At 40.1% G+C, this 15,685-nt stretch overlaps 1 protein-coding gene across 7 annotated transcripts in view; it reads right to left on the bottom strand.

Moving 5' to 3' along the window:
* Window positions 1-15,685, bottom strand: part of SLC15A2 (solute carrier family 15 member 2) — a 52,194-nt gene that overhangs the window by 34,601 nt on the left and 1,908 nt on the right. For 5 of the 7 annotated variants that reach the window (XM_038003404.2, XM_007985633.3, XM_007985631.3 and 2 more), the window contains 2 exons: window positions 14,903-14,990; window positions 13,564-13,705 (listed from right to left, as the gene is read on the bottom strand). In XM_038003404.2, the coding sequence (XP_037859332.1) occupies window positions 13,564-13,705; window positions 14,903-14,990 (230 nt within the window). Of the gene's footprint in view, window positions 1-13,563; window positions 13,706-14,902; window positions 14,991-15,370; window positions 15,562-15,685 lie in introns of all 7 variants that reach the window. The other 2 variants (XM_007985635.3, XM_073009760.1) reach the window with 1 other exon arrangement.

Here is a 15,685-nt window from a genome sequence, read left to right as displayed (position 1 = left end):
ACAGTTTACACCTGCAATTCTTAAGGTGTTATATGCTAATGTGGAATACAGAGAATAGAATGGAATAAAGATAGCAAAGAGAGGCCGGTGATGTCAGAACTCTCAGGATGTGGATTTCTCATTCTAAGTGCCTAATCCTTGGGTCAGCTCTCTAGGGAAGGGATCTTAAAGGGTCTGGTGGGTAGAGGGCAGGAAGTTAGGTAACTAGGCTGGGCATGATGGCTCACGCCTGTAATCCCAGCACTTTGTGAGGCCAAGGCGGGTGGATCACGAGGTCAGGAGATTGAGACCATCCCGACCAACATGGTGAAACGCTGTCTCTAGCAAAAATACAAAAATTAGCTGGACATAGGGACATGCGCCTATAATCCCAGCTATGCGGGAGGCTGAGGCAGGAGAATCCCTTGAACCAGGAAGTCAGAGGTTGCAGTGAGCCAACAGATGGCGCCACTGCACTCCAGGCTGGTGAGAGAGCAAGATTCCATCTCAAAAAAAAAAAAAAAAAAAAAAAGTTCAGTGACTAATGTAGGACTAATTAACATCAGGGGAGGGGACAAGCTTTCCCAAAAGATCTTGTAACATCTTCTAGAGAAAGGTTCTCCTTGTTGTAATAAGAAGAATAAATAGCAAGAAAGGGAATAAAAAGGAACAGAAAAAAAAAAATGCTAGCTATCATGAACCCCAAACAGATGATCTATGTTAGATGGAAACAAAAGGAGTTTCCTTCCCTATGTCAGAGGGAAACAAAAGGAGTTTGAGCCAGAGTGATACAGTCTGGGTAGTAAGATCAGTATCGAATTGATGGACTAAATCAGGGGCATCCAATCTTTTGGCTTCCCTGGGCCACATTGGAAGATATATTGTCTTGGGCCACACATAAAATACACCAACACTAACAATAGTTGGTGAGCTAAAAAAAAAAAATTCTCATAATGTTTTAAGAAAGTTTACAGATTTGTATTGGGCCACATTCAAAGCTGTTCTGGGCTCCATGTGGCTTGCAGGCTGCAGGTTGGACAAGCTTGGCCTAAATGAATGACAGAAGTGCAAGTGGTTTAGGAGGAAATAGGCAACCTTATAGATAAAAACAAAACAAAACAAAAAACAAAACAAAAAAAACCTCATAGGAAATAGTTTAGATATGAAGGATATCAGAGAGGAAACTAATGGCAGGAAACTAACAGGAGGAGCAAGAAGTCAAGAGACCTGAAAATTCTGCATTTGAAATGAGGTATTAGGGTCATTGTCATCCCAACCACAGGACACAGAAATGCTTTAGGTTGACTTCACTAATCCTTCAATTTTACAAATCAAGAAACTGAAATCCAGACAGGTCAAATGACATTTCTAAACAGTGACTTTTGGGCCACTTGCAGTGGCTCACCCCTGTAATCACAGCACTTTGCGGGGCTGAGGTGGATGGATCACTTGAGGTCAAGAGCTCAAGATCAGCCTGGCCAACACGGTGAAACCCCACCTCCACTAAAAATACAAAAATTAGCCAGGCACAGTGGTGCGTGCCTGTAATCCCAGCTACTTGGGAGGCTGAGATGGGTGGATCACTTGAACCCAGGAGGCGGAGGTTGCAGTGAGCCAAGATCCCACACCACTGTACTCCAGCTTGGGAGATAGAACGACACTCCATCTCAAAGAAATAAAAAAATAAATAAATAAAATAAATAAACAAAAATAAATAAACAGTGACTTTCTTTTATTGTAGAGATGAGGTCTTGCGATGCTGACCAGGCTGGTCTCAAACTCCTGGCCTAAAACAGTCCTCCTGCCTCAGCCTCCCAAAGTGCTGGGATTACAGACATGAGTCACTACACCTGGCCCCAAAGTGACATTTTAATTAGTATTAGGGTTAGGTGTAGAGCTTCTGTATTTAACTCATAACCCAGCATTCCTTTGGTTTTATCACGAGCAAGTTAATATGGAAAAAGGAAATGGAAGAGAAAGAAGTAATACATTTTATTTCACCATAAGAATATAAAAAGCCAGAGCCATTTTTAGTAGGAGCTTAGGAACTGAGAAGTGGTATATACAGAGGTTGAGAGTATGTAGTGATGGAAGAGGAAGAGACCTTGCATGAAGAAAAGAAGGTCAGTTCAGATCAGACAAAAAAGAGGAGAAAGGACATACTATGCAGACCCACCTGGGAGAAAGAGAAAAGAGAAGTGTGGAGAAGACATTCAAAAGCATAATAACTCCAAGATGGCCAAATAGGAACAGCTCCGGTTTGTAGCTCCCAGCGTGGTCGATGCAGAAGACGGTGATTTCTGCATTTCCAACTGAGGTACGTGGTTCACCTCATTGGGACTGGTTGGACAGTGGGTGCAGCCCATGGAGAGTGAGCCAAAGCATGGTGGGGCATCGCCTCACCCGGGAAGCACAAGGGGTTGGGGGATTTCCCTTTCCTAGCCAAGGGAAGCCATGACAGACTGTACCTGGAAAATCGGGATACTCCCAACCAAATACTGTGCTTTTCCAATGGTCTTAGCAAATGGCACACCAGGAGATTATATCCTGCGCCTGGCTCGGTGGGTCCCATGCTCACGGAGCCTTGCTCACTTCTAGTGCAGCAGTCTGAGATTGACCCACAAGGCAGCAGCCTAGCAGGGGGAGGGGGCATCTGCCATTGCTGAGGCTTGAGTAGGTAAAAAAAGCAGCCGGGGAAGCTTGAACTGGGTGGAGCCCACCACAGCTCTGCAAGGCCTGCTGCCTCCATAGACCCCACCTCTGGGGTCAGGGCATAGTGGAACAAAAGGCAGCAAAAACTTCTGCAGACTTAAACGTCCCTGTCTGACAGCTCTGGAGACAGCAGTGGTTCTCCCAGCATGGTTTTTGAGCTCTGAGAAAGGACAGACTGCCTCCTCAAGTGGGTCCCTGAAGCCTGGGTAGCCTAACTGGGAGACATCTCTCAGTGGGGACTGACTGACACCTCATACAGGCAGGTGCCCCTCTGGGACGAAGCTTACAGAGGAAGGATCAGGCAGAATATTTGCTGTTCTGCAGCCTCCACTGGTAATACCTGGCAAACAGGGTCTAGAGTGGACTTCCAGCAAACTCCAACAGACCTGCAGCTGAGGGACCTGACTGTTAGAAGGAAAACTAACAGACAGAAAGAAATAGCATCAACATCAACAGAAAGTACATCCACACCAAAACCCCATCTGTAGGTCACCAGCATCAAAGACCAAAGGTAGATAAAACCACAAAGATGGGGAGAAACTAGAGCAGAAAAACTGAAAATTCTAAAAACCAGAGCACCTCTTCTCCTCCGAAGGATTGCAGCTCCTTGCCAACAATGGAACAAAGCTGGATGGAGAATGATTTTGATGAACTGACAGAAGTAGGTTTCAGAAGGTTGGTAATAATAAACTTCTCCAAGATAAAGGAGGATGTTTGAACCCATTACAAGGAAACTAAAAACCTTGGGAAAAGATTAGATGAATGGCTAACTAGAATAAACACTGTAGAGAAGACCTTAAATGACCTGATGGAGCTGAAAACCATGGCACGAGAACTACGTGATGCATGCACAAGCTTCAATAGCCGATTCAAACAAGTGGAAGAAAGGGTATCAGTGATTGGACATCAAATGAATGAAATAAAGCAAGAAGAGAAGTTTAGAGAAAAAAGAGTAAAAAGAAATGAACAAAGCCTCCAAGAATATAGGACTATGTAAAAACACCAAATCTACATTTGATTGGTATACCTGAAAGTGATAGGGAGAATGGAACCAAGTTGGAAAACACTCTTCAAGATATTATCCAGGACAACTTTCCCAACCTAGCGAGGAAGACTAATATTCAAATTCAGGAAATACAGAGAACACCACAAAGATACTCCTTAGGAAGAACAACCCTGAGACACATAATTGTCAGATTCACCAAAGTTGAAATGAAGGAAAAAATGTTAAGGGCAGCCAGAGAGAAATGTCAGGTTACCCACAAAGGCAAGCTCATCAGACTAACAGCAGATCTCTTGGCCAGAAGAGAGTAGGGGCCAATATTAAACATTCTTAAAGAAAAGAATTTTCAGCCCAGAATTTCATATCCAGCCAAACTAAGCTTCATAACTAAAGGAGAAATAAAATCCTTTACAGACAAGCAAATGCTGAGAGATTTTGTCACTACCAGGCCTGCCTTACAAGAGCTCCTGAAGGAAACACTAAACATGGAAAGGAACAACCAGTACCAGCAACTGCAAAAAACATGCCAAATTGTAAAGACTATCGATGCTAGAAAGAAACTGCATCAACTAACGGGCAAAGTAACCAGCTAACATCATAATGACAGGATCAAACTCGCACATAACAATATTAACCTTAAATGTATATGGGCTGAATGCCCCCAATTAAAAGACACAGACTGGCAAATTGGATAAAGAATCAAGACCCATCAGTGTGCTGTATTCAGGAGACCCATCTCAAGTGCAGAGACACACATAGGCTCGAAATAAAGGGATGGAGGAAGATCTACCCAATCTACCAAGCAAATGGAAAGCAAAAAAAAAAAGCAGGGGTTGCAATCCAAGTCTCTGATAAACAGACTTTAAACCAACAAACATCAAAAGAGACAAGGAAGGCCATTACATAATGGTAAAGGGATCAATTCAACAAGAAGACCCTGAATATATATGCACCCACTACAGGAGCACCCAGATTCATAAAACAAGTCCTTAGAGACCTACAAAGAGACTCAGACTCCCACACAATAATAATGGAAGACTTTAACACCCCACTGTCAATATTAGACAGATCAATGAGACAGAAGGTTAACAAGGATATCCAGGACATGAACTCAGCTCTGCACCAAGTGGACCTAATAAACATCTACAGAACTCTCCACTCCAAATCAACAGAATATACATTCTTCTCACACCACATGGCACTTATCCCAAAATTAACCACATAGTTGGAAGTAAAGCACTCCTTAGCAAATACAAAAGAACAGAAATCACAACAAACTGTCTCTCAGACCACAGTGCAATCAAATTAGAACTCAGGATTAAGAAACCCACTCAAAACCACCTGACTACATGGAAACTGAACAACCTGCTTCTAAATGACTACTAGGTAAAAACAAAATGAAGGCAGAAATAAAGATGTTCTTTGAAACCAATGAGAACATTGGCTTTCAAATGTTGAAAGCCAAATTGACACAACATACCAGAATCTCTGGGACACATTTAAACCAGTGTTTAGAGGGAAATTTATAGCACTAAATGCCCACAAGAGAAAGTAGGAAAGATCTAAAATTGCCACTCTAACATCAAAATTAAAAGAACTAGAGAAGCAAGAGCAAACAAATTCAAAAGTTAGCAGAAGGCAAGAAACAACTAATATCAGAGCAGAATTCAAGGAGCTAGAGACGCAAAAAACCCTTCAAAAAACCAATGAATCCAGGAGCTGGTTTTTTGAAAAGAACAACAAAATCGATAGACTGCTAGCAAGACTAATAAAGAAGAAAAGAGAGAAGAATCAAATAGACACAATAAAAAAATGATAAAGGGGATATCACCACCGATCCCATAGAAATACAAACTACCATCAGAGAATACTATAAACACCTCTATGCAAATAAACTAGAAAATCTAGAAGAAATGGATAAATTCCTGGACACATACACCCTCCCAAGACTAAGCCAGGAAGAAGTTGAATCTCTGAATAGATCAATAACAGGCTCTGAAATTGGGGCAATAATTAATAGCTTACAAACAAAAAAAAAAAAGCCAGGACCAGATGGATTCACAGCCAAATTCTACCAGAGGTATAAAGAGGAACTGGTACCATTCCTTTTGAAACTATTCCAATCAATAGAAAAAGGGGGAATCCTCCCTAATTCATTTTATGAGGCCAGTATCATCCTGATACCAAAGACTGGCAGAGACACAACAAAAAAAGAGAATTTTAGACCAATATCCCTGGTGAACACCAATGCAGAAATCCTCAATAAAATACTGGCAAACTGAAACCAGCAGCATATCAAAAAGCTTATCCATCACGATCAAGTCGACTTCATCCCTGGGATGCAAGGCTGGTTCAACATATGCAAATCAATAAACATAATCCATCACATAAACAGAACCAACAATAAAAACCACATGATTTGCTCAATAGATGCAGAAAAGGCCTTTGACAAAATTCAACAGCCCTTCATGCTAAAAACTCTCAATAAATTCGGTATTGATGGAACATATCTCAAAATAATAAGAGCTATTTATGACAAACCCACAGCCAATATCATACTGAATGGGCAAAAACTGGAAGCATTCCCCTTAAAAACTGGCACAAGACAGGGATGCCCTCTCTCACCACTCCTATTCAACATAGTGTTGGAAGTTCTGGCCAGGGCAATCAGGCCTGAAATAAATAAATAAAGGGTATTCAATTAGGAAAAGAAGAAGTCAGATTGTCCCTGTTTGTAGATGACATGATTGTATATTTAGAAAACCCCATCATCTCAGTCCAAAATCTCCTCTAGCTGATAAGCAACTTCAGCAAAGTCTCAGGATACAAAATCAATGTGCAAAAATCACAAGCATTCCTATACACCAATAATGGACAGAGAGCCAAATCCTGAGTGAACCCCCATTCATAATTGCTACAAAGAGAATAAAAAACCTAGGAATCCAGCTTACAAGGGATGTGAAGGACCTCTTCAAGGAGAACACAAACAATTGCTCAACAAAATAAAAGAGGACGCAAACAAATGGAAGAACACTCCATGCTCATGGATAGAAAGAATCAATATTGTGAAAATGGCCATACTGCCTAAGGTAATTTATAGATTCAATACCATCCCCATCAAGCTACCAATGACTTTATTCAGAGAATTAGAAAAAACTACTTTAGAGTTCATATGGACACAAGAAAGAGACCACATTGCCAAGACAATCCTAAGCTAAAAGAACAAAGCTGGTGGCATCACACTATCTGACTTCAAACTATACTACAAGGCTACAGTAACCAGAGCAGCATGGTACTAGTACCAAAACACATATATAGACCAATGGAACAGAACAGAGGCCTCAGAAATAACACCACACATCTACAACCATCTGATCTTTGACAAACCTGACAAAAACAAGAAATGGGGAAAGGATTCCCTATTTAATAAATGGTGTTGGGAAAACTGGCTAGCTCTAAGCAGAAAGTTGAAACTGGATCCCTTCCTTACACTTTATACAGAAATTAATTCAAGATGGACTAAAGACTTAAATGTTAGACCTAAAACCATAAAAACCCTAGAAGAAAACCTAGGCAATACCATTCAAGACATAGGCATGAGCAAGGACTTCATGACTAAAACACCAAAAGCAATGGCCACAAAAGCCAAAATAGACAAATGGGATCTAATTAAACTAAAGAGCTTCTGCACAGCAAAAGAAACTACCATCAGAGTGAACAGGCAACCTACAGAATGGGAGAAAATTTTTGCAATGTACTCATCTGACAAAGGGCTGATACCCAGAATCTACAAAGAACTTAAAAAAATTTACAAGAAAAAAAAAAACACCATGAAAAAGCGGGCAAAGTATATGAACAGACACTTCTCAAAAGAAGACATTTCAGCAGCCGACAGACACATGAAAAAAAGGTCATCATCACTGGTCATCAGAGAAATGCAAATCAAAACCACAATGATATACCATCTCACACCAGTTAGAATGGCAATCATTAAAAAGGCAGGAGACAACACATGATGGAGAGGATGTGGAGAAATAGGAATGCTTTTACACTGTTGGTGGGAGTGTAAACTAATTCAACTATTGTGGAAAACAGGGATCTAGAACTAGAAATACCATTTGACCCTGTCATCCCATTACCGGGCATATACCCAAAGGATTATAAATCATGCTACTGTAAAGACACATGCGCATGTATGTTTATTGCAGCACTATTCACAATAGCAAAGACTTGGAACCAACCTAAATGTCCATCAATGATAGCGTGGATTAAGAAAATGTGGCACATATACACCATGGAATACTATGCAACCATAAGAAAGGATGAGTTCATGTCCTTTGCAGGGACATGGATGAAGCTGGAAACCATCATTCTGAGCAAACTATCACAAGAACAGAAAACCAAACACCGCATGTTCTCACTCATAGGTGGGAACTGAATAATGAGAACACTTGGACACAGGGCGGGGAACATCACACACAGGGGCCTGTCGTAGGATGTGGGGGCCAGGTGAGGGATAACATTAGGAGAAATACTAATGTAAATGGCGAGTTTGTGGGTGCAAGAAACCAACATGGCACATGTATACTTATGTAACAAACCTGCATGTTGTGCACATGTACCCTAGAACTTAAAGTATAATAAAAAATTAAAATTAAAATTAAATTAAACGTTTTAATAAAAGCATGATAAACACCTTTAAGAGAGTGGTTCTAAGCGATTGCCCAAGTCAAAAATCAAAACTGATGAGCCTCGGTAATAGCATATAAAATCTAGGAACTATTACTAAAAGTGTTTTCCTTTCTTAAAACCAACTTGACACTACAAATAGCATCCTTGAGAAACCAATATGCATGTTTAATAATTTTTGTTTTCCCACTGTGTACCTATTGATTAGTCATTCCTGTGTGTAGCTCTGAAGGAAGAATCACTTCTTTCCTGGCATAGGGAGTTCCTTAAACAAGAGTCAGGGACTCTGGATGCCCATTTCCTCTTAACGAATCTATTATTGTGGGATAGCAAAGAGAGGAAAGATTTTTAATAGAAGTTGTTTACTAAATTCAGGAAATTGCCCCTTCAGGGTTTGAACAATCTTTCTAATGTTATAGAAGGCTTTTCACCCTCAAGGTAACACCTGAATAAAAGTAAACACACCACACACACACACACACACACACACACACACACAAACACATACTCAGGCAGAGAAACATATGAGAGGTGGGGAAGAACTTAATGGTTTGAAACAAAAATCTATCCATTTTCCTCTAGCAAATGAAGAAAATAGGCTACAGGTTCAAATTAGAGAAGATAGTAAAGGAAGAGTCTTGTCTTTTTTCTGATTTTCCAACTTAAGGAAGGGTAGTTTTAAGTACTTACTCGCTTTTGTTGCTGTTATCATCTGTTTGTATATGTTAACATGCACACATGCACACGCACACACACATAAATATGACTACAGGAGAACAAGTTATCCACGTTTTCTCAAACTACTCCCTTTGTGAAAGAGATACCAATTACCCCCAAGTTTTCTTATTTAAAAAGCAACCACAGGCCGGGCGCGGTGGCTCACGCCTGTAATCCCAGCACTTTGGGAGGTCGTGGCAGGCGGATCATGAGGTCAGGAGATGGAGACCATCCTGGCTAACTCGGTGAAACCCTGTCTCTACTGAAAATACAAAAAAATTAGCCAAGCATGGTGGCCAGCACCTGTAGTCCCAGCTGCTTGGGAGGCTGAGGCAGGAGAATGGCGTGAACCCGGGAGGCAGAGCTTGCAGTGAGCGGACGCGTTACTGCACTCCAGCCTGGGAGACAGAGTAAGACTCCATCTCAAAAAAAATAAAAAAATAAAAATAAAAAATAAAAATAAAAAGCAACCACAATACCCACAATAAAATAAAAGTAACCTTCATGCCTGTCTACATCTACCTGCAGTATGTGGCTACATTTGAGGGTCTGAGGGTAAATAAATTTATGAATTCAAAGATTTACTGTGGGCCTGCTACGTGCTAGGCACTATTCTACGTGCTCTCATATAAAAATATGAATCACAGCTGGGCACGGTGGCTCACACTTGTAATCCCAGCAGTTTGGGAGAGGGAGGTGCGTGGACCACTTGAGGTCAAGAGTTCGAGACCAGCCTAGCCAACATGGTGAAATCTCATCTCTATTGAAAATACGATAATTAGCCGGGCATGGTGGCACATGCATATAATCACAGCTACTCAGGAGGCTGAGGCAGGAGAATCGCTTGGACCTGGAAGGCAGAGGTTGCAGTGAGCCAAGATTACATCACTGCACTCCAGCCTGGGTGACAGAGTGAGACTTTGTCTCAACGACAAAAATATATATATATTATGTATATACTTAAATATCATATACTCATATATTATACACATTATATATGTTTATATAATATATAAATGACTGGGGTGGGTGGGGAAAAATATATATAAATGACTTTGTCCTCTAGGTGTTTGAAAGAAGATATCAGATTCATATATAAATAATTAAATAACTATAATAAGATAGAGTTTAGTAAATGTCATACAAGGGTGAGAAAACAAAGAATTCAGAAAACATTAGATTACTTTTGGCTATAGTAAAAGGCAGAGAATACTACATGGCATAGGTGGTATTTGAATGAGCCTTAAAGGGTTTGGACATGAAAGGATGGGGAAGAAGGGGTTTCCATGAAGCAGAAACAATGCAAGCAGACATGAAGAAGAGATCCCATTGGATATGATTACAGAAATATTAGTATTAAATTTTCCTCTAGTGGCCACTCTTGAAAGGAGATAAGTATGACAATAAGCACAGAAAATTCAGTTGGAGTGAGATTAGCAGACAGTGATTTAACAGTCACCAGAAATTGCTGAGCAGAGTAGTAATGTGATCAGGATTTCTTTTAGGAAGATTAATTTGGCAGTAGCGTATATGCTCAATTGTAAGAAAAAGAGATCGGAAGCAGTAAAAACATTTTAGATGTCCATTTTAATATCTCAATTTAAAGACATTGAGACAATGAAGACCAAAACTGGGTGATGGCAACTAATGCAGGGGATGTTGTGCTGAAAAAAGGATAAATGTGAGAGAGATTGTGGCAAACAGAATTGGCAGAATTTGATAACTGATTGAATGTAGGAATGTAGGGAAGCCAGAAGAAAGAACAGATTTGGGGAGTTAGGACAATCCAGGAGGTGAATGCCAATATGTAATTCACTGGAATTTGAGGAGCCATCTGCATATAGCTAATATCAACACCACAGAATCTGCTAAGGAAGAATCTAGAGAAAGAGAAGAGGGTAAAAGTTATAACCTGGGAAAATGCTTATACTCAGGAGAGAGTGAAGTAAACAAGAGGCAAAAGAGAAGCCAGATAAATAAGAAAAGATATAAGAGGACGAGAGTAAGAAAAATATACTGTAGAGAAGGCCAGGGAGTTTCATAGAAATGATAAACAGACTGAAATGTTAATAACAAGTTCAAAATGAGTAAGAATTTAGAAAAGACCACTGGAATTTGTTAATGAATAAATCCTTACCAGTGATCTTAGGGAGTAATTTCAATAGGAAAAAAGATGATTTATAGTATACCTTATTGTGCTACAATATGCTCTGTATTAAAGTTATTTTAATATGAACAATATGAATTAGATAGTACATGTAATTCACCTCTTCATCCTCCATGGTTCCTTGGACAAATAGAAAGTGCTCAATAAACATTTATTGAATTAAATTGGGTCAAATCAAGTTAAATTGAATTGGATTATATTGCATTACATTATATTACTCTACCATAAGAAGTGATAATGAAGAGTGAGAAAGAAAGGCAACACACACAGAGGATTATTTTTATAACATGGGGTTAATGGCAATAAGAGAAAAATGATAGGAAAAGAAAAGTCAAGATGAGTTTTGTTCATTTAAAACTATTAGAGATTTGCACCTGCTTCTGGTTGCAGGAAAAGACTCTGGTTCTTTGGGAGAATTTGAAGGCGAGAGAGGGGAATAGTGAGGGTACAGAGACCCTAGGGAGAGTGATCTAGGTGATGGTGATACATATATAAAAACTGATCAAGGTGGTACAGTTAAGGCTCTTGAATTTGTGTACTTTATGTAAGTTATACCCCAATAAAAATAAATTAAAAACAATAATAAATACATCAAGAAGGATTGACTTGAGGGCACAAGTGGAGGTTCTTAAATTTTCTCTGAATTAACCAGGAAACAATTGCTCACCAAATCCTGTAACTGTGCTTCTTCAATCTTAAAGGAAATTATTTTTAAAATAAATAAAAGTGGTATGTCATGTATATGAATCTTTCTTCTACAACTGAATAAATAGACTATGGATTGCACTTTTTATTCTGCAAGTAGTGCCAATCTCATATCTAGATAACTTTGGTGACTACTACTACATATGTAGCAAATGTAGATCTCAGCTACTCACCCACCATTCCTCTCCCAAGTCAAGAAACTGTTCAGTACTGTGTTACGTCTACAGATATATATTAGGTGCTGATTAAACACTTTTAGAATAATGAACATATATAGGCCAAAGTAAGCTATAAACCACTGTTTACTAAAGAGAATTCCTGGGAACACTAGGTCCACAAAATATCCAGAAAAAATATTCCATAGTCACCTTAGTTTGGGAAACACTACGTACTACAACCTTCTGTGGAGATTTTATAGTTCATATTAGCATATTTAAGGCTATAAGAAGTCATGCAGTAAGGGAACATTTTTAGCTTTGCTCAGCCTAACAGTTTCCAAACTTGTTTGACCACAAGAGCTTTATTTTCCCTCATAACTCATTATATTTTATAGTTTTGAACAGAATGCCCTTTGAGAAATGCTCTTTTAGACAAATGACAGGTCCATAGAAAATAATTGAGCAGTGGATATCCACAATCCATTTCTAGCTTATCAGGATAATGTTATAGGGGACAACTATAACATTATACCATGTTGTATCTCTTGGTGCTATGTTCCGGGACTTAAAAGATACTGAACTGAATGAACCAATAGTCTAACTCATGAAAATATTAGATTCATAGGAAGGAAACTACAAAAAGATGTTAGAGAAGAGAAATAAATGGCAAAAGAGCTGAAAAGAGACACTCATAAAGATCCTAAAGGAGATGGGATGACTCAATCTGGAGAAGAGATGGGAGAAAGTATCAAATAACCACATTAAAAGCATCTAAAATTTGATTTTTTTTTTTTTTTTTGAGACAGAGTCTTCTTCTGTTGCCCAGGCTGGAGTGCAGTGGCGCAATCTTGGCTCGCTGCAACCTCTGCCTCCCAGGTTCAAGCAATTTTCCTGCCTCAGTCTCCCAAGTAGCTGGGATTACAGGCGCCCTCCATCATGCCTGGCTAATTTTTGTCTTTTTAGTAGAGACAGGGTTTCACCATGTTAGCCAGGCTAGTCTCAAACTCCTGACCTCAGGAAATCTGCCTGCCTCGGCCTCCCAAAGTGCTGGGATTACAGGCATGAGCCACCGCAGCCAGCTAAAATTAGAAATTTGCTGGTGGATAGTACTTTCTATCTCCACCAAGATTAGAAGAAGATTTAATATTAAACTATGGAATGGAAGGTTAAAATTAGTTTTAAGGAACAAAAGATACCGCAACTGAAGAGGATGTAAACACATTGGAAAAACTGATAATGAAAAGAATAGCCTTTCCTTATTGCCATAGAGATTTTTTTTTTTTTTTTAATTTCCCACACTACACAGATGTACAGAGATTCTTATTTTTCACGCATGACATAGGTATGTTCTTGCTCAGAAGCAACAGGTTAGAAGTGATAGCCTTCTGCACAATCTGTGAAACTTGTAGGGATGTGACCTCCCATTTCCTTACTTGAATTTTCCCAACCATGAGTCAGCAATGGCTGCTCCCAGGATGGGAGTAAAATAACAGAGGCTGCTGAAGGCATGGTATATAGATGTGGAGGTATCTTCATTCCAGTGCAGGAAATACAGGAAATACAGGATCAGCACAGCTGTAGTGGGGGAAAAAAGGGGGTGTGGGGAGAAAAAACAAGACAGATGCATTAAAGTGACTTTTTTTTTTTTTTTGAGATGGAATCTCGCTCTGTCGCCCAGGCTGGAGTGCAGTGGCGCGATCTCGGCTCACTGCAAGCTCTGTCTCCCGGGTTCATGCCATTCTCCTGCCTCAGCCTCCGGAGTAGCTGGGACTACAGGCACCCGCCACAACACCTGGCTAGTTTTTTGTATTTTTTTTAGTAGAGACGGGGTTTCACTGTGTTAGCCAGGCTGGTCTCGATCTCCTGACCTCGTGATCCGCCTGCCTCGGCCTCCCAAAGTGCTGGGATTACAGGAGTAAGCTACTGCGCCCGGCCTAAAGCGATTTATGGAAAAAAATATATTTAATCTCTGGTCTTTATAAGGTGATTTTGGCCTTCAGTACTCCCATCAGTGACATGACTGAGAAGTGACTGCCAGGCAGTAGAAGCAGGGCCCCATGGGAGTTGTGGGAGTGAATGGGACTATGTTGAACGTACAAATATAATACTCCTCCCTTCAGTCTATGTGCACCTCTAGCATCATTTAGGCCAACCATGAACATAACATGGTGCTTCCAATATCCCTTCCCTCTCCTCTCCTTCCCAGCAACAAGATGATGAGAGCTCTCATCTGAATTCCATTCTTCATACCTGTTCCTCAGGTATGAGCTCTTAGCCAAGAGCTGTTAGCTCATACCTGAGGAACAGGTATGGAAAATGTAACTCAGATAATGAGAGCGTCCCCACTTTTTTTTTTTTTTTTTTTCAGAGATGGGTTCTTGCTATGTTGCCCAGGCTGGAGTGCAGTGGCCATTCACTGGCACAATTACAGGTGCCCGATAACCTTGAACTCCTGGGCCCAAGCAATCCTCCTGCTTCAGCCTCCCAAGTAGTTGGGACTACAGGCACATGCCATCATGTCCAGCTCTACCCACTTACATTCTCAAAGTCTGTGTTCTGGTTTCTCTCAGGCCTTTCTGATCTTGGCCTATATATTAGGTGAAATCCTATGAGAGATTTATTGGAAGTCTTGGCCAAAGTAAAGGATCGATTTGGACCAAGGCAGAAAGAGTGGACTAGGGAAATAAGTGTACATAAAGAGACCAGGCTGTCACAAACATGGGGTGAGGGTGAGTGGGAGAGAGTAGGTAGGACTCTTGGACACAAAATTACCTTTCATTCCATAATAGGAAAAGCGCTCGCAGAATTCATTCACCACAATGAAGGCAATGCTCAGTGGATAGTTGGAGCCACAGATTTTCTATTCAACAAGAAAGCAACGATTCAAGCATGAGCTGTTTTCCCCTGTTTCAACAATTAGATTTCTTCACAACTGAAAAATTCATTTATTTCAAATTGTCATGGTAGGTAATTGATCAATGGTCTCTAGTCTTCATGACACACCTATTATAACACTAAAAGTGCTTACGTTACTGATTTAGAAATAATAGAAGCTAATCTGAATATTATTTTGTTTCTTGTTTATTTTACATGTGGACTTGCTCAAATATTCCTTGATCCTAGACATCAGGACCTGCTCATCTTCCCACAACTACTAAATGAAAAGCCTAGGGCTCTGGGGCAGAAGAATGGTCATATTTACTTCCTAGGAACAGAATAAAGAGATAGCCTATGGAATACCTGATATCCAAGCAGTGAGATTCAGATGTCAGTCTCTGCTTAGCTCCACTCTGGGGACTGACCCCTCTTGTCCCCAGCTGTTCTGTTTGCCATGCTGGGAGGAATCCTGGCAATATGATAGCTTCTACTTCAGAGGCTGCTGGAGTCAGGCACAGAGCCCAACATGGAGGGCAGAGATTCCTAAGGGTAAGCTAATTGATCATCTTGACTTTAGGCAGAGTTCTTAAATCCTGTAAAATTAAATGTCTACTCTTCCTACTGAAGAGATTCTGTAACATTTTCATGATAATCCTACTGGACATTAAAAGAATTATG

Source organism: Chlorocebus sabaeus, chromosome 22 (genome assembly GCF_047675955.1).
Source record: "Chlorocebus sabaeus isolate Y175 chromosome 22, mChlSab1.0.hap1, whole genome shotgun sequence".
In the NCBI taxonomy this organism is placed as follows: Eukaryota; Metazoa; Chordata; class Mammalia; order Primates; family Cercopithecidae; genus Chlorocebus; species Chlorocebus sabaeus.
Note: the sequence above shows the minus strand (reverse complement) of the source record. Positions and strands in the feature narration are given on the sequence as shown.